The 22,907-nt window shown below is 55.0% G+C and overlaps 1 protein-coding gene across 2 annotated transcripts in view; it reads left to right on the plus strand.

Annotated features, from left to right (window-relative positions):
- Window positions 1-22,907, plus strand: part of LOC138522041 (class II histocompatibility antigen, M beta 1 chain) — a 356,872-nt gene that overhangs the window by 322,140 nt on the left and 11,825 nt on the right. For both annotated transcript variants that reach the window (XM_069635265.1, XM_069635264.1), the window contains exon 4: window positions 18,253-18,369. In XM_069635265.1, the coding sequence (XP_069491366.1) occupies window positions 18,253-18,369 (117 nt within the window). The remainder of the gene's footprint in view (window positions 1-18,252; window positions 18,370-22,907) is intronic.

Raw genomic sequence — 22,907 nt, forward strand, 5'->3', positions numbered from 1 at the left:
CATAGTGAGGGAGTGGAGTAAGATACTATAGGGGCACATGGGAGGGCACTGGAGTCTGAGTGGGCCCATAGTGAGAAGTGGAGTAAGCTACTATAGGGGCACATGGGAGGGCACTGGAGTCTGAACGGGCCCATAGTGAGGGAGTGGAGTAAGATACTATAGGGGCACATGGAAGGGCACTGGAGTCTGAGCGGATCCATAGTGAGGGAGTGGAGTACGATACTATAGGGGCACATGGGAGGGCACTGGAGTCTGAGTGGGCCCATAGTGAGAAGTGGAGTAAGATACTATAGGGGCACATGGGAGGGCACTGGAGTCTGAAAGGCCCATAGTGAGGGAGTGGAGTAAGATACTATAGGGGCACATGGGAGGGCACTGGAGTATGAAAGGCCCATAGTGAGGGAGTGGAGTATGATACTATAGGGGCACATGGGAGGGCACTGGAGTCTGAGTGGGCCCATAGTGAGAAGTGGAGTAAGATACTATAGGGGCACATGGGAGGGCACTGGAGTCTGAACGGGCCCATAGTGAGGGAGTGGAGTAAGATACTATAGGGGCACATGGGAGGGCACTGGAGTCTGAGAGGGCCCATAGTGAGGGAGGGGAGTAAGACAATATAGGGGCACAGGGGAGGGCACTGGAGTCTGAGAGGGCTCATATGGAGGATGTGGAGTAAGATACTATAGGGGCACATGGGAGGGCACTGGAGTCTGAGAGGCCCATCGTGAGGGAGTGGAGTAAGATACTATAGGGGCACACCGGATGACGCTGGAGTCTGAGAGGGCCCATAGTGAGGGAGTGGAGTAAGATACTATAGAGGAATATGGGAGGACACTGGAGACTAAGTGGGCCCATAGTGAGGGAGTGGAGTAAGATACTATAGAGGAATATGGGAGGACACTGGAGACTAAGTGGGCCCATAGTGAGGGAGTGGAGTAAGATACTATAGGGGCACATGGGAGGGCACTCGAGTCTGAGTGGATCCATAGTGAGGGAGTGGAGTAAGATACTATAGGGGCACATGGGAGGGCACTGGAGTCTGAGAGGGCCCATATGGAGGATGTGGAGTAAGATACTATAGGGGCACACGGGAGGACACTGGAGTCTGAGAGGCCCATCGTGAAGGAGTGGAGTAAGATACTATAGGGGCACACAGGATGACGCTGGAGTCTGAGAGGGCCCAAAGTGAGGGAGTGGAGTAAGATACTATAGAGGCATATGGGAGGACACTGGAGACTGAGTGGGCCCATAGTGAGGGAGTGGAGTGAGATACTATAGGGGCACATGGGAGGGCACTGGAGTCTGAGTGGGCCCATAGTGAGGGAGTGGAGTAAGATACTATAGGGGCACACAGGAGGGCACTGGACTCTGTTAGGGCCCATAGTGAGGGAGGGGAGGAAGAAACTATAGGGGAACATGGGAGGGCTCTGGAGTCTGAGCTGGCCCCTATGGAGGATGTGGAGTAAGATACTATAGGGTCACATGGGAAGGTACTGGAGTCTGAGCGAGTCCATATGGAGGATGTGGAGTAAGATACTATAGGGGCACATGGGTGGGCACTGAAGTCTGAGAGGCCCATAGTGAGGGAGTGGAGTAAGATACTATAGGGGCACATGGGAGGGCACTGGAATCTGAGCTGGACCCTATGGAGGATGTGGAGTAAGATACTATAGGGTCACATGGGAAGGTACTGGAGTCTGAGTGTCCCCATAGTGAGGGAGTGGAGTAAGACTCTATAGGGGCACATGGGAGGGCACTGTAGTCTGAGAGGGCCCATAGTGAGGGAGTGGAGTAAGATACTATAGGGGCACATGGGAAGGTACTGGAGTCTGAGCGAGTCCATATGGAGGATGTGGAGTAAGATACTATAGGGGCACACGGGTCGGCACTGAAGTCTGAGAGGCCCATAGTGAGGGAGTGGAGTAAGATACTATAGGGGCACATGGGAGGGCACTGGAATCTGAGCTGGACCCTATGGAGGATGTGGAGTAAGATACTATAGGGTCACATGGGAAGGCACTGGAGTCTGAGTGTCCCCATAGTGAGGGAGTGGAGTAAGACTCTATAGGGGCACATGGGAGGGCACTGTAGTCTGAGAGGGCCCATAGTGAGGGAGTGGAGTAAGATACTATAGGGGCACATGGGAGGGCACTGGAGTCTGAGTGGGCCCATAGTGAGGGAGTGGAGTAAGACACTATAGGGGCCCATGGGAGGGCACTGGTGTCTGAGAGGGCCCATAGTGAGGGAGTGGAGTAAGATACTATAGGGGCACACGGGAGGGCACTGTAGTCTGAGAGGGCCCATAGTGAGGGAGTGGAGTAAGATACTATAGGGGCACATGGGAGGGCACTGGAGTCTGAGTGGGCCCATAGTGAGGGAGTGGAGTAAGACACTATAGGGGCCCATGGGAGGGCACTGGTGTCTGAGAGGGCCCATAGTGAGGGAGTGGAGTAAGATACTATAGGGGCACACGGGAGGGCACTGGAGTCTGAGAGGCCCATAGTGAGGGAGTGGAGTAAGATTCTATAGGGGCACATGGGAGGGCACTGGAGTCTGAGAGGCCCATAGTGAGGGAGTGGAGTAAGATACTATAGGGGCACATGGGAGGGCACTGGAGTCTGAACGGGCCCATAGTGAGGGAGTGGAGTAAGGTTCTATAGGGGCAAATGGGAGGGCACTGGAGTCTTAATGGGCCCATAGTGAGGGAGTGGAGTGAGATACTATAGGGGCACACGGGAGGGCACTGGAGTCTGAACGGGCCCATAGTGAGGGAGTGGAGTAAGATACTATAGAGCACACGGGAGGGCACTGGAGTCTGAACGGGCCCATAGTGAGGGAGTGGAGTAAGATACTATAGCGGCACATGGAAGGGCACTGGAGTCTGAGCGGATCCATAGTGAGGGAGTGGAGTGAGATACTATAGGGGCACATGGAAGGGCACTGGAGTCTGAGCGGATCCATAGTGAGAGATTGGAGTAAGATACAATAGGGCACACGGGAGGGCACTGGAGTCTGAGAGACCCATAGTGAGGGAGTGGAGTAAGGTACTATAGGGGCACATGGGAGGGCACTGGAGTCTGAGTGGGCCCATATGGAGGCAGTGGAGTAAGGTACTATAAGGGCACATGGGAGGGCACTGGAGTCTGAGTGGGCCCATAGTGAGGGAGTGGAGTGAGGTACTATAGGGGCACATGGGAGGGCACTGGAGTCTGAGTGGGCCCATAGTGAGGGAGTGGAGTGAGGTACTATAGGGGCAAATGGGAGGGCACTGGAGTCTGAGTGGGTCCATATGGAGGGAGTGGAATAAGGTACTATAGGGGCCCATGGAAGGGCACTGGTGTCTGAGAGGGCCCATAGTGAAGGAGTGGAGTAAGATACTATAGGGGCACATGGGAGGGCACTGGAGTCTGAACGGGCCCATAGTGAGGGAGTGGAGTAAGGTACTATAGGGGCAAATGGGAGGGCACTGGAGTCTGAGTGGGTCCATATGGAGGGAGTGGAATAAGGTACTATAGGGGCCCATGGAAGGGCACTGGTGTCTGAGAGGGCCCATAGTGAGGGAGTGGAGTAAGATACTATAGGGGCACACGGGAGGGCACTGAAGTCTGAGAGGCCCATAGTGAGGGAGTGGAGTAAGTTACTATAGGGGCACATGGGAGGGCACTGGAGTCTGAGTGGGCCCATAGTGAGAAGTGGAGTAAGATACTATAGGGGCACACGGGAGGGCACTGAAGTCTTAGAGGCCCATAGTGAGAGAGTGGAGTAAGATACTATAGGGGCACACGGGAGGGCACTGAAGTCTGAGAGGCCCATAGTGAGGGAGTGGAGTAAAACACTATAGGGGCCCATGGGAGGGCACTGGTGTCTGAGAGGGCCCATAGTGAGGGGGTGGAGTAAGATACTAAAGGGGCACACGGGAGGGCACTGGAGTCTGAAGGGGCCCATAGTGAGGGAGGGGAGTAAGACACTATAGGGGCACATTGGAGGGCACTGGAGTCTGAGAGGGCCCATATGGAGGATGTGGAGTAAGATACTATAGGGGCACACGGGAGGGCACTGGAGTCTGGGAGGCCCATCGTGAGGGAGTGGAGTAAGATACTATAGGGGCACACAGGAGGGCACTGGAGTCTGAACGGGCCCATAGTGAGGGAGTGGAGTAAGATACTATAGGGGCACATGGGAGGGCACGGAAGTCTGAAAGGCCCATAGTGAGGGAGTGGAGTAAGATACTATAGGGGCACATGGGAGGGCACTGGAGTCTGAACGGGCCCATAGTGAGGGAGTGGAGTAAGATACTATAGGGGCACATGGAAGGGCACTGGAGTCTGAGCGGATCCATAGTGAGGGAGTGGAGTACGATACTATAGGGGCACATGGGAGGGCACTGGAGTCTGAGTGGGCCCATAGTGAGAAGTGGAGTAAGATACTATAGGGGCACATGGGAGGGCACTGGAGTCTGAAAGGCCCATAGTGAGGGAGTGGAGTAAGATACTATAGGGGCACATGGGAGGGCACTGGAGTATGAAAGGCCCATAGTGAGGGAGTGGAGTATGATACTATAGGGGCACATGGGAGGGCACTGGAGTCTGAGTGGGCCCATAGTGAGAAGTGGAGTAAGATACTATAGGGGCACATGGGAGGGCACTGGAGTCTGAACGGGCCCATAGTGAGGGAGTGGAGTAAGATACTATAGGGGCACATGGGAGGGCACTGGAGTCTGAGAGGGCCCATAGTGAGGGAGGGGAGTAAGACACTATAGGGGCACAGGGGAGGGCACTGGAGTCTGAGAGGGCTCATAAGGAGGATGTGGAGTAAGATACTATAGGGGCACATGGGAGGGCACTGGAGTCTGAGAGGCCCATCGTGAGGGAGTGGAGTAAGATACTATAGGGGCACACCGGATGACGCTGGAGTCTGAGAGGGCCCATAGTGAGGGAGTGGAGTAAGATACTATAGAGGAATATGGGAGGACACTGGAGACTAAGTGGGCCCATAGTGAGGGAGTGGAGTGAGATACTATAGGGGCACATGGGAGGACATTGGAGACTGAGTGGGCCCATAGTGAGGGAGTGGAGTAAGATACTATAGGGGCACATGGGAGGGCACTCGAGTCTGAGTGGATCCATAGTGAGGGAGTGGAGTAAGATACTATAGGGGCACATGGGAGGGCACTGGAGTCTGAGAGGGCCCATATGGAGGATGTGGAGTAAGATACTATAGGGGCACACGGGAGGACACTGGAGACTGAGTGGGCCCATAGTGAGGGAGTGGAGTGAGATACTAAAGGGGCACATGGGAGGGCACTGGAGTCTGAGTGGGCCCATAGTGAGGGAGTGGAGTAAGATACTATAGGGGCACACAGGAGGGCACTGGACTCTGTTAGGGCCCATAGTGAGGGAGGGGAGGAAGAAACTATAGGGGAACATGGGAGGGCTCTGGAGTCTGAGCTGGCCCATATGGAGGATGTGGAGTAAGATACTATAGGGTCACATGGGAAGGTACTGGAGTCTGAGCGAGTCCATATGGAGGATGTGGAGTAAGATACTATAGGGGCACATGGGTGGGCACTGAAGTCTGAGAGGCCCATAGTGAGGGAGTGGAGTAAGATACTATAGGGGCACATGGGAGGGCACTGGAATCTGAGCTGGACCCTATGGAGGATGTGGAGTAAGATACTATAGGGTCACATGGGAAGGTACTGGAGTCTGAGTGTCCCCATAGTGAGGGAGTGGAGTAAGACTCTATAGGGGCACATGGGAGGGCACTGTAGTCTGAGAGGGCCCATAGTGAGGGAGTGGAGTAAGATACTATAGGGGCACATGGGAAGGTACTGGAGTCTGAGCGAGTCCATATGGAGGATGTGGAGTAAGATACTATAGGGGCACACGGGTGGGCACTGAAGTCTGAGAGGCCCATAGTGAGGGAGTGGAGTAAGATACTATAGGGGCACATGGGAGGGCACTGGAATCTGAGCTGGACCCTATGGAGGATGTGGAGTAAGATACTATAGGGTCACATGGGAAGGTACTGTAGTCTGAGTGTCCCCATAGTGAGGGAGTGGAGTAAGACTCTATAGGGGCACATGGGAGGGCACTGTAGTCTGAGAGGGCCCATAGTGAGGGAGTGGAGTAAGATACTATAGGGGCACATGGGAGGGCACTGGAGTCTGAGTGGGCCCATAGTGAGGGAGTGGAGTAAGACACTATAGGGGCCCATGGGAGGGCACTGGTGTCTGAGAGGGCCCATAGTGAGGGAGTGGAGTAAGATACTATAGGGGCACACGGGAGGGCACTGTAGTCTGAGAGGGCCCATAGTGAGGGAGTGGAGTAAGATACTATAGGGGCACATGGGAGGGCACTGGAGTCTGAGTGGGCCCATAGTGAGGGAGTGGAGTAAGACACTATAGGGGCCCATGGGAGGGCACTGGTGTCTGAGAGGGCCCATAGTGAGGGAGTGGAGTAAGATACTATAGGGGCACACGGGAGGGCACTGGAGTCTGAGAGGCCCATAGTGAGGGAGTGGAGTAAGATTCTATAGGGGCACATGGGAGGGCACTGGAGTCTGAGAGGCCCATAGTGAGGGAGTGGAGTAAGATACTATAGGGGCACATGGGAGGGCACTGGAGTCTGAACGGGCCCATAGTGAGGGAGTGGAGTAAGGTTCTATAGGGGCAAATGGGAGGGCACTGGAGTCTTAATGGGCCCATAGTGAGGGAGTGGAGTGAGATACTATAGGGGCACACGGGAGGGCACTGGAGTCTGAACGGGCCCATAGTGAGGGAGTGGAGTAAGATACTATAGAGCACACGGGAGGGCACTGGAGTCTGAACGGGCCCATAGTGAGGGAGTGGAGTAAGATACTATAGCGGCACATGGAAGGGCACTGGAGTCTGAGCGGATCCATAGTGAGGGAGTGGAGTGAGATACTATAGGGGCACATGGAAGGGCACTGGAGTCTGAGCGGATCCATAGTGAGAGATTGGAGTAAGATACAATAGGGCACACGGGAGGGCACTGGAGTCTGAGAGACCCATAGTGAGGGAGTGGAGTAAGGTACTATAGGGGCACATGGGAGGGCACTGGAGTCTGAGTGGGCCCATATGGAGGCAGTGGAGTAAGGTACTATAAGGGCACATGGGAGGGCACTGGAGTCTGAGTGGGCCCATAGTGAGGGAGTGGAGTGAGGTACTATAGGGGCACATGGGAGGGCACTGGAGTCTGAGTGGGCCCATAGTGAGGGAGTGGAGTGAGGTACTATAGGGGCACATGGGAGGGCACTGGATTCTGAGTGGGCCCATAGTGAGGGAGTGGAGTGAGGTACTATATGGGCACATGGGAGGGCACTGGAGTCTGAGTGGGCCCATAGTGAGGGAGTGGAGTGAGGTACTATAGGGGCACATGGGAGGGCACTGGAGTCTGAACGGATCCATAGTGAGAGATTGGAGTAAGATACAATAGGGCACACGGGAGGGCACTGGAGTCTGAGAGACCCATAGTGAGGGAGTGGAGTAAGGTACTATAGGGGCACATGGGAGGGCACTGGAGTCTGAGTGGGCCCATATAGAGGCAGTGGAGTAAGGTACTATGAGGGCACATGGGAGGGCACTGGAGTCTGAGTGGGCCCATAGTGAGGGAGTGGAGTGAGGTACTATAGGGGCACATGGGAGGGCACTGGAGTCTGAGTGGGCCCATAGTGAGGGAGTGGAGTGAGGTACTATAGGGGCACATGGGAGGGCACTGGAGTCTGAGTGGGCCCATAGTGAGGGAGTGGAGTGAGGTACTATAGGGGCACATGGGAGGGCACTGGAGTCTGAGAGACCCATAGTGAGGGAGTGGAGTGAGGTACTATAGGGGCACATGGGAGGGCACTGGAGTCTGAGTGGGCCCATAGTGAGGGAGTGGAGTGAGGTACTATAGGGGCACATGGGAGGGCACTGGAGTCTGAGTGGGCCCATATGGAGGCAGTGGAGTAAGGTACTATAGGGGCACATGGGAGGGCACTGGAGTCTGAGTGGGCCCATATGGAGGCAGTGGAGTAAGGTACTATAGGGGCACATGGGAGGGCACTGGAGTCTGAGTGGGCCCATATGGAGGCAGTGGAGTAAGGTACTATAGGGGCACATGGGAGGGCACTGGAGTCTGAGTGGGCCCATATGGAGGCAGTGGAGTAAGGTACTATAGGGGCACATGGGAGGGCACTGGAGTCTGAGTGGGCCCATAGTGAGGCAGTGGAGTAAGGTACTATAGGGGCACATGGGAGGGCACTGGAGTCTGAGTGGGCCCATATGGAGGCAGTGGAGTAAGGTACTATAGGGGCACATGGGAGGGCACTGGAGTCTGAGTGGGCCCATAGTGAGGGAGTGGAGTGAGGTACTATAGGGGCACATGGGAGGGCACTGGAGTCTGAGTGGGCCCATAGTGAGGGAGTGGAGTGAGGTACTATAGGGGCACATGGGAGGGCACTGGAGTCTGAGTGGGCCCATATGGAGGCAGTGGAGTAAGGTACTATAGGGGCACATGGGAGGGCACTGGAGTCTGAGTGGGCCCACATGGAGGCAGTGGAGTAAGGTACTATAGGGGCACATGGGAGGGCACTGGAGTCTGAGTGGGCCCATAGTGAGGGAGTGGAGTGAGGTACTATAGGGGCACATGGGAGGGCACTGGAGTCTGAGTGGGCCCATAGTGAGGGAGTGGAGTGAGGTACTATAGGGGCACATGGGAGGGCACTGGAGTCTGAGTGGGCCCATAGTGAGGGAGTGGAGTGAGGTACTATAGGGGCACATGGGAGGGCACTGGAGTCTGAGAGACCCATAGTGAGGGAGTGGAGTGAGGTACTATAGGGGCACATGGGAGGGCACTGGAGTCTGAGTGGGCCCATAGTGAGGGAGTGGAGTGAGGTACTATAGGGGCACATGGGAGGGCACTGGAGTCTGAGTGGGCCCATATGGAGGCAGTGGAGTAAGGTACTATAGGGGCACATGGGAGGGCACTGGAGTCTGAGTGGGCCCATATGGAGGCAGTGGAGTAAGGTACTATAGGGGCACATGGGAGGGCACTGGAGTCTGAGTGGGCCCATATGGAGGCAGTGGAGTAAGGTACTATAGGGGCACATGGGAGGGCACTGGAGTCTGAGTGGGCCCATATGGAGGCAGTGGAGTAAGGTACTATAGGGGCACATGGGAGGGCACTGGAGTCTGAGTGGGCCCATATGGAGGCAGTGGAGTAAGGTACTATAGGGGCACATGGGAGGGCACTGGAGTCTGAGTGGGCCCATAGTGAGGGAGTGGAGTGAGGTACTATAGGGGCACATGGGAGGGCACTGGAGTCTGAGTGGGCCCATATGGAGGCAGTGGAGTAAGGTACTATAGGGGCACATGGGAGGGCACTGGAGTCTGAGTGGGCCCATAGTGAGGGAGTGGAGTGAGGTACTATAGGGGCACATGGGAGGGCACTGGAGTCTGAGTGGGCCCATAGTGAGGGAGTGGAGTGAGGTACTATAGGGGCACATGGGAGGGCACTGGAGTCTGAGTGGGCCCATATGGAGGCAGTGGAGTAAGGTACTATAGGGGCACATGGGAGGGCACTGGAGTCTGAGTGGGCCCATATGGAGGCAGTGGAGTAAGGTACTATAGGGGCACATGGGAGGGCACTGGAGTCTGAGTGGGCCCATAGTGAGGGAGTGGAGTGAGGTACTATAGGGGCACATGGGAGGGCACTGGAGTCTGAGTGGGCCCATAGTGAGGGAGTGGAGTGAGGTACTATAGGGGCACATGGGAGGGCACTGGAGTCTGAGTGGGCCCATATGGAGGCAGTGGAGTAAGGTACTATAGGGGCACATGGGAGGGCACTGGAGTCTGAGTGGGCCCATAGTGAGGGAGTGGAGTGAGGTACTATAGGGGCACACGGGAGGGCACTGGAGTCTGAGAGGCCCATAGTGAGGGAGTGGAGTAAGATACTATAGGGGCACACGGGAGGGCACTGGAGTCTGAGAGGCCCATAGTGAGGGAGTGGAGTAAGATTCTATAGGGGCACATGGGAGGGCACTGGAGTCTGAGAGGCCCATAGTGAGGGAGTGGAGTAAGATACTATAGAGGCACATGGGAGGGCACTGGAGTCTGAACGGGCCCATAGTGAGGGAGTGGAGTAAGGTACTATAGGGGCAAATGGGAGGGCACTGGAGTCTTAATGGGCCCATAGTGAGGGAGTGGAGTGAGATACTATAGGGGCACACGGGAGGGCACTGGAGTCTGAACGGGCCCATAGTGAGGGAGTGGAGTAAGATACTATAGAGCACACGGGAGGGCACTGGAGTCTGAACGGGCCCATAGTGAGGGAGTGGAGTAAGATACTATAGCGGCACATGGAAGGGCACTGGAGTCTGAGCGGATCCATAGTGAGGGAGTGGAGTGAGATACTATAGGGGCACATGGAAGGGCACTGGAGTCTGAGCGGATCCATAGTGAGAGATTGGAGTAAGATACAATAGGGCACACGGGAGGGCACTGGAGTCTGAGAGACGCATAGTGAGGGAGTGGAGTAAGGTACTATAGGGGCACATGGGAGGGCACTGGAGTCTGAGTGGGCCCATATGGAGGCAGTGGAGTAAGGTACTATAAGGGCACATGGGAGGGCACTGGAGTCTGAGTGGGCCCATAGTGAGGGAGTGGAGTGAGGTACTATAGGGGCACATGGGAGGGCACTGGAGTCTGAGTGGGCCCATAGTGAGGGAGTGGAGTGAGGTACTATAGGGGCACATGGGAGGGCACTGGAGTCTGAGTGGGCCCATAGTGAGGGAGTGGAGTGAGGTACTATAGGGGCACATGGGAGGGCACTGGAGTCTGAGTGGGCCCATAGTGAGGGAGTGGAGTGAGGTACTATAGGGGCACATGGGAGGGCACTGGAGTCTGAACGGATCCATAGTGAGAGATTGGAGTAAGATACAATAGGGCACACGGGAGGGCACTGGAGTCTGAGAGACCCATAGTGAGGGAGTGGAGTAAGGTACTATAGGGGCACATGGGAGGGCACTGGAGTCTGAGTGGGCCCATATAGAGGCAGTGGAGTAAGGTACTATAAGGGCACTGGAGTCTGAGTGGGCCCATAGTGAGGGAGTGGAGTGAGGTACTATAGGGGCACATGGGAGGGCACTGGAGTCTGAGTGGGCCCATAGTGAGGGAGTGGAGTGAGGTACTATAGGGGCACATGGGAGGGCACTGGAGTCTGAGTGGGCCCATAGTGAGGGAGTGGAGTGAGGTACTATAGGGGCACATGGGAGGGCACTGGAGTCTGAGAGACCCATAGTGAGGGAGTGGAGTGAGGTACTATAGGGGCACATGGGAGGGCACTGGAGTCTGAGTGGGCCCATAGTGAGGGAGTGGAGTAAGGTACTATAGGGGCACATGGGAGGGCACTGGAGTCTGAGTGGGCCCATATGGAGGCAGTGGAGTAAGGTACTATAGGGGCACATGGGAGGGCACTGGAGTCTGAGTGGGCCCATATGGAGGCAGTGGAGTAAGGTACTATAGGGGCACATGGGAGGGCACTGGAGTCTGAGTGGGCCCATATGGAGGCAGTGGAGTAAGGTACTATAGGGGCACACGGGAGGGCACTGGAGTCTGAGTGGGCCCATATGGAGGCAGTGGAGTAAGGTACTATAGGGGCACACGGGAGGGCACTGGAGTCTGAGTGGGCCCATATGGAGGCAGTGGAGTAAGGTACTATAGGGGCACATGGGAGGGCACTGGAGTCTGAGTGGGCCCATAGTGAGGGAGTGGAGTGAGGTACTATAGGGGCACATGGGAGGGCACTGGAGTCTGAGTGGGCCCATATGGAGGCAGTGGAGTAAGGTACTATAGGGGCACATGGGAGGGCACTGGAGTCTGAGTGGGCCCATAGTGAGGGAGTGGAGTGAGGTACTATAGGGGCACATGGGAGGGCACTGGAGTCTGAGTGGGCCCATAGTGAGGGAGTGGAGTGAGGTACTATAGGGGCACATGGGAGGGCACTGGAGTCTGAGTGGGCCCATATGGAGGGAGTGGAGTAAGGTACTATAGGGGCACATGGGAGGGCACTGGAGTCTGAGTGGGCCCATATGGAGGCAGTGGAGTAAGGTACTATAGGGGCACATGGGAGGGCACTAGAGTCTGAGTGGGCCCATAGTGAGGGAGTGGAGTGAGGTACTATAGGGGCACATGGGAGGGCACTGGAGTCTGAGTGGGCCCATAGTGAGGGAGTGGAGTGAGGTACTATAGGGGCACATGGGAGGGCACTGGAGTCTGAGTGGGCCCATATGGAGGCAGTGGAGTAAGGTACTATAGGGGCACATGGGAGGGCACTGGAGTCTGAGTGGGCCCATAGTGAGGGAGTGGAGTGAGGTACTATAGGGGCACATGGGAGGGCACTGGAGTCTGAGTGGGCCCATAGTGAGGGAGTGGAGTGAGGTACTATAGGGGCACATGGGAGGGCACTGGAGTCTGAGTGGGCCCATAGTGAGGGAGTGGAGTGAGGTACTATAGGGGCACATGGGAGGGCACTGGAGTCTGAGTGGGCCCATAGTGAGGGAGTGGAGTAAGACTCTATAGGGGCACATGGGAGGGCACTGGAGTCTGAGTGGGCCCATAGTGAGGGAGTGGAGTGAGGTACTATAGGGGCACATGGGAGGGCACTGGAGTCTGAGTGGGCCCATAGTGAGGGAGTGGAGTGAGGTACTATAGGGGCACATGGGAGGGCACTGGAGTCTGAGTGGGCCCATATGGAGGCAGTGGAGTAAGGTACTATAGGGGCACATGGGAGGGCACTGGAGTCTGAGTGGGCCCATAGTGAGGGAGTGGAGTGAGGTACTATAGGGGCACATGGGAGGGCACTGGAGTCTGAGTGGGCCCATAGTGAGGGAGTGGAGTGAGGTACTATAGGGGCACATGGGAGGGCACTGGAGTCTGAGTGGGCCCATAGTGAGTGAGTGGAGTGAGGTACTATAGGGGCACATGGGAGGGCACTGGAGTCTGAGTGGGCCCATAGTGAGGGAGTGGAGTAAGACTCTATAGGGGCACATGGGAGGGCACTGGAGTCTGAGTGGGCCCATAGTGAGGGAGTGGAGTAAGGTACTATAGGGGCAAATGGGAGGGCACTGGAGTCTTAATGGGCCCATAGTGAGGGAGTGGAGTGAGATACTATAGGGGCACACGGGAGGGCACTGGAGTCTGAACGGGCCCATAGTGAGGGAGTTGAGTAAGGTACTATAGGGGCAAATGGGAGGGCACTGGAGTCTTAATGGGCCCATAGTGAGGGAGTGGAGTGAGGTACTATAGGGGCACATGGGAGGGCACTGGAGTCTGAGTGGGTCCATATGGAGGCAGTGGAGTAAGGTACTATAAGGGCACATGGGAGGGCACTGGAGTCTGAGTGGGCCCATAGTGAGGGAGTGGAGTGAGGTACTATAGGGGCACATGGGAGGGCACTGGAGTCTGAGTGGGCCCATAGTGAGGGAGTGGAGTGAGGTACTATAGGGGCACATGGGAGGGCACTGGAGTCTGAGTGGGCCCATAGTGAGGGAGTGGAGTGAGGTACTATAGGGGCACATGGGAGGGCACTGGAGTCTGAGTGGGCCCATAGTGAGGGAGTGGAGTGAGGTACTATAGGGGCACATGGGAGGGCATGGGAGTCTGAGTGGGCCCATAGTGAGGGAGTGGAGTAAGATACTATAGGGGCACACGGGAGGGCACTGGAGTCTGAGTGTCCCCATAGTGAGGGAGTGGAGTAAGATACTATAGGGGCACACAGGAGGGCACAGGAGTCTGAGTGGGTCCATAGTGAGGGAATGGAGTGAGATACTATAGGGGCACATGGGAGGGCACAGGAGTCTGAGTGGGCCCATAGTGAGGGAGTGGAGTGAGGTACTATAGGGGCACATGGGAGGGCACTGGAGTCTGAGTGGGCCCATAGTGAGGGAGTTGAGTGAGGTACTATAGGGGCACATGGGAGGGCACGGGAGTCTGAGTGGGCCCATAGTGAGGGAGTGGAGTAAGATACTATAGGGGCACACGGGAGGGCACTGGAGTCTGAGTGTCCCCATAGTGAGGGAGTGGAGTAAGATACTATAGGGGCACACAGGAGGGCACAGGAGTCTGAGTGGGTCCATAGTGAGGGAGTGGAGTGAGGTACTATAGGGGCACATGGGAGGGCACTGGAGCCTGAGTGTCCCCATAGTGAGGGAGTGGAGTAAGATACTATAGGGGCACACGGGAGGGCACTGGAGTCTGAGTGTCCCCATAGTGAGGGAGTGGAGTAAGATACTATAGGGGCACACGGGAGGGCACTGGAGTCTGAGTGTCCCCATAGTGAGGGAGTGGAGTAAGATACTATAGGGGCACACAGGAGGGCACAGGAGTCTGAGTGGGTCCATAGTGAGGGAGTGGAGTGAGGTACTATAGGGGCACATGGGAGGGCACTGGAGTCTGAGTGTCCCCATAGTGAGGGAGTGGAGTAAGATACTATAGGGGCACATGGGAGGGCACTGGAGTCTGAGTGGGCCCATAGTGAGGGAGTGGAGTGAGGTACTATAGGGGCACATGGGAGGGCACTGGAGTCTGAGTGGGCCCATATGGAGGCAGTGGAGTAAGGTACTATAGGGGTACATGGGAGGGCACTGGAGTCTGAGTGGGCCCATATGGAGGCAGTGGAGTAAGGTACTAAAGGGGGACATGGGAGGGCACTGGAGTCTGAATGGGCCCATATGGAGGCAGTGGAGTAAGGTACTATAGGGGCACATGGGAGGGCACTGGAGTCTGAGTGGGCCCATATGGAGGCAGTGGAGTAAGGTACTATAGGGGCACATGGGAGGGCACTGGAGTCTGAGTGGGCCCATATGGAGGCAGTGGAGTAAGGTACTATAGGGGCACATGGGAGGGCACTGGAGTCTGAGTGGGCCCATAGTGAGGGAGTGGAGTGAGGTACTATAGGGGCACATGGGAGGGCACTGGAGTCTGAGTGGGCCCATATGGAGGCAGTGGAGTAAGGTACTATAGGGGCACATGGGAGGGCACTGGAGTCTGAGTGGGCCCATAGTGAGGGAGTGGAGTGAGGTACTATAGGGGCACATGGGAGGGCACTGGAGTCTGAGTGGGCCCATAGTGAGGGAGTGGAGTGAGGTACTATAGGGGCACATGGGAGGGCACTGGAGTCTGAGTGGGCCCATATGGAGGCAGTGGAGTAAGGTACTATAGGGGCACATGGGAGGGCACTGGAGTCTGAGTGGGCCCTTATGGAGGCAGTGGAGTAAGGTACTATAGGGGCACATGGGAGGGCACTGGAGTCTGAGTGGGCCCATAGTGAGGGAGTGGAGTGAGGTACTATAGGGGCACATGGGAGGGCACTGGAGTCTGAGTGGGCCCATAGTGAGGGAGTGGAGTGAGGTACTATAGGGGCACATGGGAGGGCACTGGAGTCTGAGTGGGCCCATATGGAGGCAGTGGAGTAAGGTACTATAGGGGCACATGGGAGGGCACTGGAGTCTGAGTGGGCCCATAGTGAGGGAGTGGAGTGAGGTACTATAGGGGCACATGGGAGGGGACTGGAGTCTGAGTGGGCCCATAGTGAGGGAGTGGAGTGAGGTAATATAGGGGCACATGGAAGGGCACTGGAGTCTGAGTGGGCCCATAGTGAGGGAGTGGAGTGAGGTACTATAGGGGCACATGGGAGGGCACTGGAGTCTGAGTGGGCCCATAGTGAGGGAGTGGAGTAAGACTCTATAGGGGCACATGGGAGGGCACTGGAGTCTGAGTGGGCCCATAGTGAGGGAGTGGAGTGAGGTACTATAGGGGCACATGGGAGGGCACTGGAGTCTGAGTGGGCCCATAGTGAGGGAGTGGAGTGAGGTACTATAGGGGCACATGGGAGGGCACTGGAGTCTGAGTGGGCCCATATGGAGGCAGTGGAGTAAGGTACTATAGGGGCACATGGGAGGGCACTGGAGTCTGAGTGGGCCCATAGTGAGGGAGTGGAGTGAAGTACTATAGGGGCACATGGGAGGGCACTGGATCTGAGTGGGCCCATAGTGAGGGAGTGGAGTGAGGTACTATAGGGGCACATGGGAGGGCACTGGAGTCTGAGTGGGCCCATAGTGAGGGAGTGGAGTGAGGTACTATAGGGGCACATGGGAGGGCACTGGAGTCTGAGTGGGCCCATAGTGAGGGAGTGGAGTAAGACTCTATAGGGGCACATGGGAGGGCACTGGAGTCTGAGTGGGCCCATAGTGAGGGAGTGGAGTAAGGTACTATAGGGGCAAATGGGAGGGCACTGGAGTCTTAATGGGCCCATAGTGAGGGAGTGGAGTGAGATACTATAGGGGCACACGGGAGGGCACTGGAGTCTGAACGGGCCCATAGTGAGGGGGTGGAGTAAGGTACTATAGGGGCAAATGGGGGGGCACTGGAGTCTTAATGGGCCCATAGTGAGGGAGTGGAGTGAGGTACTATAGGGGCACATGGGAGGGCACTGGAGTCTGAGTGGGTCCATATGGAGGCAGTGGAGTAAGGTACTATAAGGGCACATGGGAGGGCACTGGAGTCTGAGTGGGCCCATAGTGAGGGAGTGGAGTGAGGTACTATAGGGGCACATGGGAGGGCACTGGAGTCTGAGTGGGCCCATAGTGAGGGAGTGGAGTGAGGTACTATAGGGGCACATGGGAGGGCACTGGAGTCTGAGTGGGCCCATAGTGAGGGAGTGGAGTGAGGTACTATAGGGGCACATGGGAGGGCACTGGAGTCTGAGTGTCCCCATAGTGAGGGAGTGGAGTAAGATACTATAGGGGCACACAGGAGGGCACAGGAGTCTGAGTGGGTCCATAGTGAGGGAGTGGAGTGAGATACTATAGGGGCACATGGGAGGGCACTGGAGTCTGAGTGGGCCCATAGTGAGGGAGTGGAGTGAGGAACTATAGGGGCACATGGGAGGGCACTGGAGTCTGAGTGGGCCCATAGTGAGGGAATGGAGTGAGGTACTATAGGGGCACATGGGAGGGCACGGGAGTCTGAGTGGGCCCATAGTGAGGGAGTGGAGTAAGATACTATAGGGGCACACGGGAGGGCACTGGAGTCTGAGTGTCCCCATAGTGAGGGAGTGGAGTAAGATACTATAGGGGCACACAGGAGGGCACAGGAGTCTGAGTGGGTCCATAGTGAGGGAGTGGAGTGAGGTACTATAGGGGCACATGGGAGGGCACTGGAGCCTGAGTGTCCCCATAGTGAGGGAGTGGAGTAAGATACTATAGGGGCACACGGGAGGGCACTGGAGTCTGAATGTCCCCATAGTGAGGGAGTGGAGTAAGATACTATAGGGGCACACGGGAGGGAACTGGAGTCTGAGTGTCCCCATAGTGAGGGAGTGGAGTAAGATACTATAGGGGCACACAGGAGGACACTGGAGTCTGAGTGGGTCCATAGTGAGGGAGTGGAGTGAGATACTATAGGGGCACATGGGAGGACATTGGAGACTGAGTGGGCCCATAGTGAGGGAGTGGAGTGAGGTACTATAGGGGCACATGGGAGGGCACTGGAGCCTGAGTGTCCCCATAGTGAGGGAGTGGAGTGAGGTACTATAGGGGCACACGGGAGGGCACTGGAGTCTGAGTGTCCCCATAGTGAGGGAGTGGAGTAAGATACTATAGGGGCACACGGGAGGGCACTGGAGTCTGAGTGGGTCCATAGTGAGTGAGTGGAGTAAGATACTATAGGGGCACACAGGAGGACACTGGAGTCTGAGTGGGTCCATAGTGAGGGAGTGGAGTGAGGTACTATAGGGGCACATGGGAGGGCACTGGAGTCTGAGTGGGCCCATAGTGAGGGAGAGGAGTGGAATAAGATACTGTACAGAGGCACACAGGACTCCACCTAATTGAGGTTTCCTCTAGCACCTGTTGGCTTTCGGTGCACACCTACATCCAGCTCCCTCCTCCTGCAGACCCTCCCCATCTTAAGCGCCTGACTTGAAAGTCTGATTAATGAATGTAAGTGTGCCAGTCTGGAAGATATATTCTGGGTTTGGACACACACTATAGCGCTGCGCAGGGGCTGAGCCACTAGCGCCTTTCTTTTGTAAAGCCACGGCCTTCTGGGAAGCTGCGTGAAAAGGCACTGGAATGTTTGATTCTCAGGACACCCTGAGGGATTGTGATGTCGCCACCGGATGTTGTGATATTGACGCTCTCCCTTTTCCCCATCTCTACTCTTCTCTGCCCCATCATCCGCCATCTTGGCAGAGCTCGGCCTCACACAGCTGCAGAAGATCAAAATCAGCCTCTCGGTGGTGGTCCTGGCCCTGGGCCTCATCTTCCTCCTGTCTGGACTCATCGTCTGGAGGAAGTCCCGTGCTGCTGGTGAGTGTGGCCGTAGGACACGTGGAGAGTGTTTGCAGGGAGTCAGCTTGCGTGCTCTGCTCTTAGAGAGCCTGATTCGTTGGAGCACTCGTGTGGAGTGTGATGTGCTGGAGTGCTCACACCAAATGGTATCATACTTGCCAACCCTACAGATTTAGGCAGTAGGCTACTGCTTTTTAAGCAGTCCTATCGCCTACAGATTTGGATGACAGATCCCACTGCTTTTTACAGGGGCAGGTAATGTAAGTGACTCTAAGGCAGGCTGCAGGACAAAGCATGCAACACATTAATTTGTACAGTAGGCTGGTAGGTGATTACTTTGAGTGATGGGCCCAGACCAATCCAGTGACCTGACAGCTACAAGACTCTGCCCTGCACTCTGGCCGGGACAGGCCTTACGTGAACCACCAGTGAAGGCAAGTGGCAGAGTGTACCACCATCACACAGCATCTGCATATCAGACTGAGGAGGGTATCAGTCTCCAGGTTGTTCAGTTATTCATCTTGCACTGCAGGAATACATATGTACTGCCTGGGCTGCTGCTACAGAGCAGTGGCAAACCTTGCCTACCAGCTCTGTGTGATTACCTTCTGTGTAATTGAATTTGGTGTTAACTTACCATTCAGAATTATACATTTTTATCATTTGAACATCTTTCCTTGTGCTTTTTGATGGGTTGTGTATTTTGGAATGCTTCAATGGTGCCAACAATCTGTGTTTTGTATTTTCCTGTGATGTCATTGTTATGCAAATTATTATTTTTGAAACTTGAAAAATCCCACATCTTTTTGGTCACAGAATGTTGGCAAGTATGTAGTATGTGCAGTAATGTGCACAGGGAGTTGGATGTGTTGGTACCCTAATGGTGAGTGTCATTTATTGGAGAAGTCCCAGGACATGGGATGTGCTGGTGTGCTCTCAGCCTGTGTGATGTGTTGGTGTACTTACACGGCATGGGATGTGCTGAGCCATTCATAGGGAGTGTAATGTTCTGGAGAGCACACAGGGAGTGTAGTGTGCTGGAGCATGTACAGGGAGTGTGATGTAGTGGAACACTTACAGGGCATGTAATGTGCACAGGGAGTGTGATGTGATGGAGTGCTATATGGTGGACCACTGGTATGGAGTGTGATGTGTTTGTAGCACTCACAAAGCATGGGATCTGCTGGAGCACACACATGAAGTGTGATATGTTGGAGCACCCTTAGGGAGTGAGATGTCCTAGAGAACTTGCAGGGAATGTGCTTTTCTGGATGTTTTACAGCGAGGGTGATGTATTGGAGAGGTCACAGGTCATGGGATGTGCTGGAGCACTCTCATGGCATGGGATCTGCTGAAGCACACACAGGAAGTGATATATGTTGGAGTACCCTTAGGGAGTGAGATGTCCTGGAGAACTTGCAGGGAATGTGGTTTTTTGTATGTCTTACAGCGAGGGTGATGTATTGGAGAGGTCACAGATCATGGGATGTGCTGGAGCACTCTCATGGCATGGGATCTGCTGAAGCACAAACAGGAAGTGTGATATGTTGGAGCACCCTTGGGGAGTGAGATGTCCTGGAGAACTTGCAGGGAATGTGGTTTTTTGGATATCTTACAGCGAGGGTGATGTATTGGAGAGGTCACAGATCATGGGATGTGCTGAAGCACGCACAGGAAGTGTGATATGTTGGAGCACCCTTAGGGAGTGAGATGTCCTGGAGAACTTGCAGGGAATGTGGTTTTTTGGATGTCTTACAGCGAGGGTGATGTATTGAAGAGGTCACAGATCATGGGATGTGCTGGAGCACTCTCATGGCATGGGACCTGCTGAAGCACACACAGGAAGTGTGATATGTTGGAGCACCCTTAGGGAGTGAGATGTCCTGGAGAACTTGCAGGGAATGTGGTTTTTTGGATGTCTTACAGCAAGGGTGATGTATTGGAGAGGTCACAGATCATGGGATGTGCTGGAGCACTCTCAGGGCATGGGATCTGCTGAAGTACACACAGGAAGTGTGATGTGTTGGAGCAGCCTCAGAGAGTGAGATGTCCTGGAGAACTTGCAGGGAATGTGGGCTTTTGGAACTCTTACAGCGAGGATGATGTATTGGAGAGGTCACAGATCATGGGATGTACTGGAGCACTCACAGGGCATGGGATCTGCTGAAGCACTCACAGGGAGTGTGATGTGTTGGAGCACCCATCAGGGAGTGAGATGTCCTGGAGAACTTGCAGGGAATGTGGTCTTTTGGATCTCTTACAGCGAGGGTGATGTATTGGAGAGGTCACAGGACATAGGATCTGCTGGAACGCTCTCAGGGCATGGGATCTGCAGAAGCACTCACAGGAAGTGTGATGTGTTGGAACACCCACAGGGAGTGCGATGTCCTGGAGAACTTGCAGGGAATGTGGGCTTTTGGAACTCTTACAGCGAGGGTGATGTATTGGAGGGACCACAGGACATGGGATGTGCCTGCGAGCTCTCAGGCAGTGTGATGGGTTGGAGTGCACATAGGCAGTGTGATGTACTGGATCTTTTATAGGGTGTGTGATGTCCTGGAGTGCTCACAAGGAGTTGTATATAGAGCTAAGAGAGAGTATTCGTTTTTGGAGCAGTGACAGTGTGTGGGACGTGTTACTCTCACAATAAATGTTGACTTGGACCGTCAGTGTTGGCTAATAGGGGTACGGTTGCTTGTTGGCTTGAAGGGGCGGTGCTGGGTGTTGCCACTGACAGGTGACGCTGCGGGTTTGCTTTTCTTGCAGTGTTGTGTGTTGCCTTTAACAGACGATACTGAGTTATGGCTGAGGCTGGCAGTGTCGGCTTTGGCCAGGGGGGTGGGTGTTGGCTCTGATGACCCTGGTAGTTGGTGTTGGCTGTGACACGCAATGCTGGCTCAGAGTGGCCTTGCTGGGCTTTGGCTCTGGCCGCTGATTATTGGTGTTGGCTCTGAGAGGCCTTGTTGGCCCTGGCAGGAGATGTTGGGTGTTGGCTCTGGAAATCAGTGATCCATAATATATGTTGGCTCTGAGAGGCCGAGTTGGCCCTGGCAGGAGATGTTGAGTGTTGGCTCTGGAAATCAGTCATCCATAGTATATATTGGCTCTGAGAGGCCGAGTTGGCCCTGGCAGAATATGTTGGGTGTTGGCCCTGGAAATCAGTGATCCATAGTATGTGTTGGCTCTGGGGGGGCCTTGTTGGCCCTGACAAGAGATGTTGGGTGTTGGCTCTGGAAATCAGTGATCCATAGTATATGTTGGCTCTGGGAGGCCTTGTTGGCCCTGGCAGGAGATGTTGGGTGTTGGCTCTGGAAATCAGTAATCCATAGTATATGTTGGCTCTGGGAGGCCTTGTTGGCCCTGGCAGGAGATGTTGGGTGTTGGCTCTGGAAATCAGTGATCCATAATATGTGTTGGCTCTGAGAGGCCAAGTTGGCCCTGGCAGGAGATGTTGGGTGTTGGCTCTGGAAATCAGTGATCCATAGTATGTGTTGGCTCTGGGGGGGCCTTGTTGGCCCTGACAAGAGATGTTGGGTGTTGGCTCTGGAAATCAGTGATCCATAGTATATGTTGGCTCTGGGAGGCCTTGTTGGCCCTGGCAGGAGATGTTGGGTGTTGGCTCTGGAAATCAGTAATCCATAGTATATGTTGGCTCTGGGAGGCCTTGTTGGCCCTGGCAGGAGATGTTGGGTGTTGGCTCTGGAAATCAGTAATCCATAGTATATGTTGGCTCTGAGAGGCCAAGTTGGCCCTGGCAGGAGATGTTGGGTGTTGGCTCTGGAAATCAGTTATCCATAATATATGTTGGCTCTGAGAGGCTGAGTTGGCCCTGGCAGGAGATGTTGGGTGTTGGCTCTGGAAATCAGTGATCCATAGTATATGTTGGCTCTGGGAGGCCTTGTTGGCCCTGACAGGAGATGTTGGGTGTTGGCTCTGGAAATCAGGGATCCATAATATATGTTGGCTCTGAGAGGCTGAGTTGGCTTTGACAGATGGTGGTGGCGCAAACAGATGATGCAGGGTGTTGGTTCTCAGTGTTGATTACTAGAGATGATGTGGCGTTTTGGCTTTGACAGGCAATGCTGGATGTTGGATCTGACAGACAATGCTGGGTTTTGACTTTGGCAGACAGTGCTGGATGTTGGATTTGACAGGTAATGTAGGTTTTGGCATCTGGCAAGCCGTATTGACTACTGAGAATGCCGGGTGGTGTTGGGAATGGAGTGATGGTTCTGAGGGGTAGTGTTGGGTGTTGGATTTAACATACAATGTTGTGCATTGGCCCTGCCAGGTGGTGTTGCCTCTTGGTTCTGATCGTATGTGCTGGTGAGTGGCTCTTGTGGTGTGGAAGCTCTAAATGTGGTACATGCTGGGGATGCCCACCGTGCTACATGCCGGTGACAAGTTTTGGTGGTTGGGCGGCTCTCACTGTGCTACATGCTGGGGACAGGTTTTGGTAGTAGGGTGGCTCTCACCATGCTACATGCTGGAGACATGTTTCGGTGGTTGGGTGGCTCTCACCGTGCTACATGCCGGTGACAGGTTTTGGTGGTTGG

This window comes from Ambystoma mexicanum, chromosome 13, assembly GCF_040938575.1.
Source record: "Ambystoma mexicanum isolate Mex_15411 chromosome 13, UKY_AmexF1_1, whole genome shotgun sequence".
Classification (NCBI taxonomy): Eukaryota; Metazoa; Chordata; class Amphibia; order Caudata; family Ambystomatidae; genus Ambystoma; species Ambystoma mexicanum.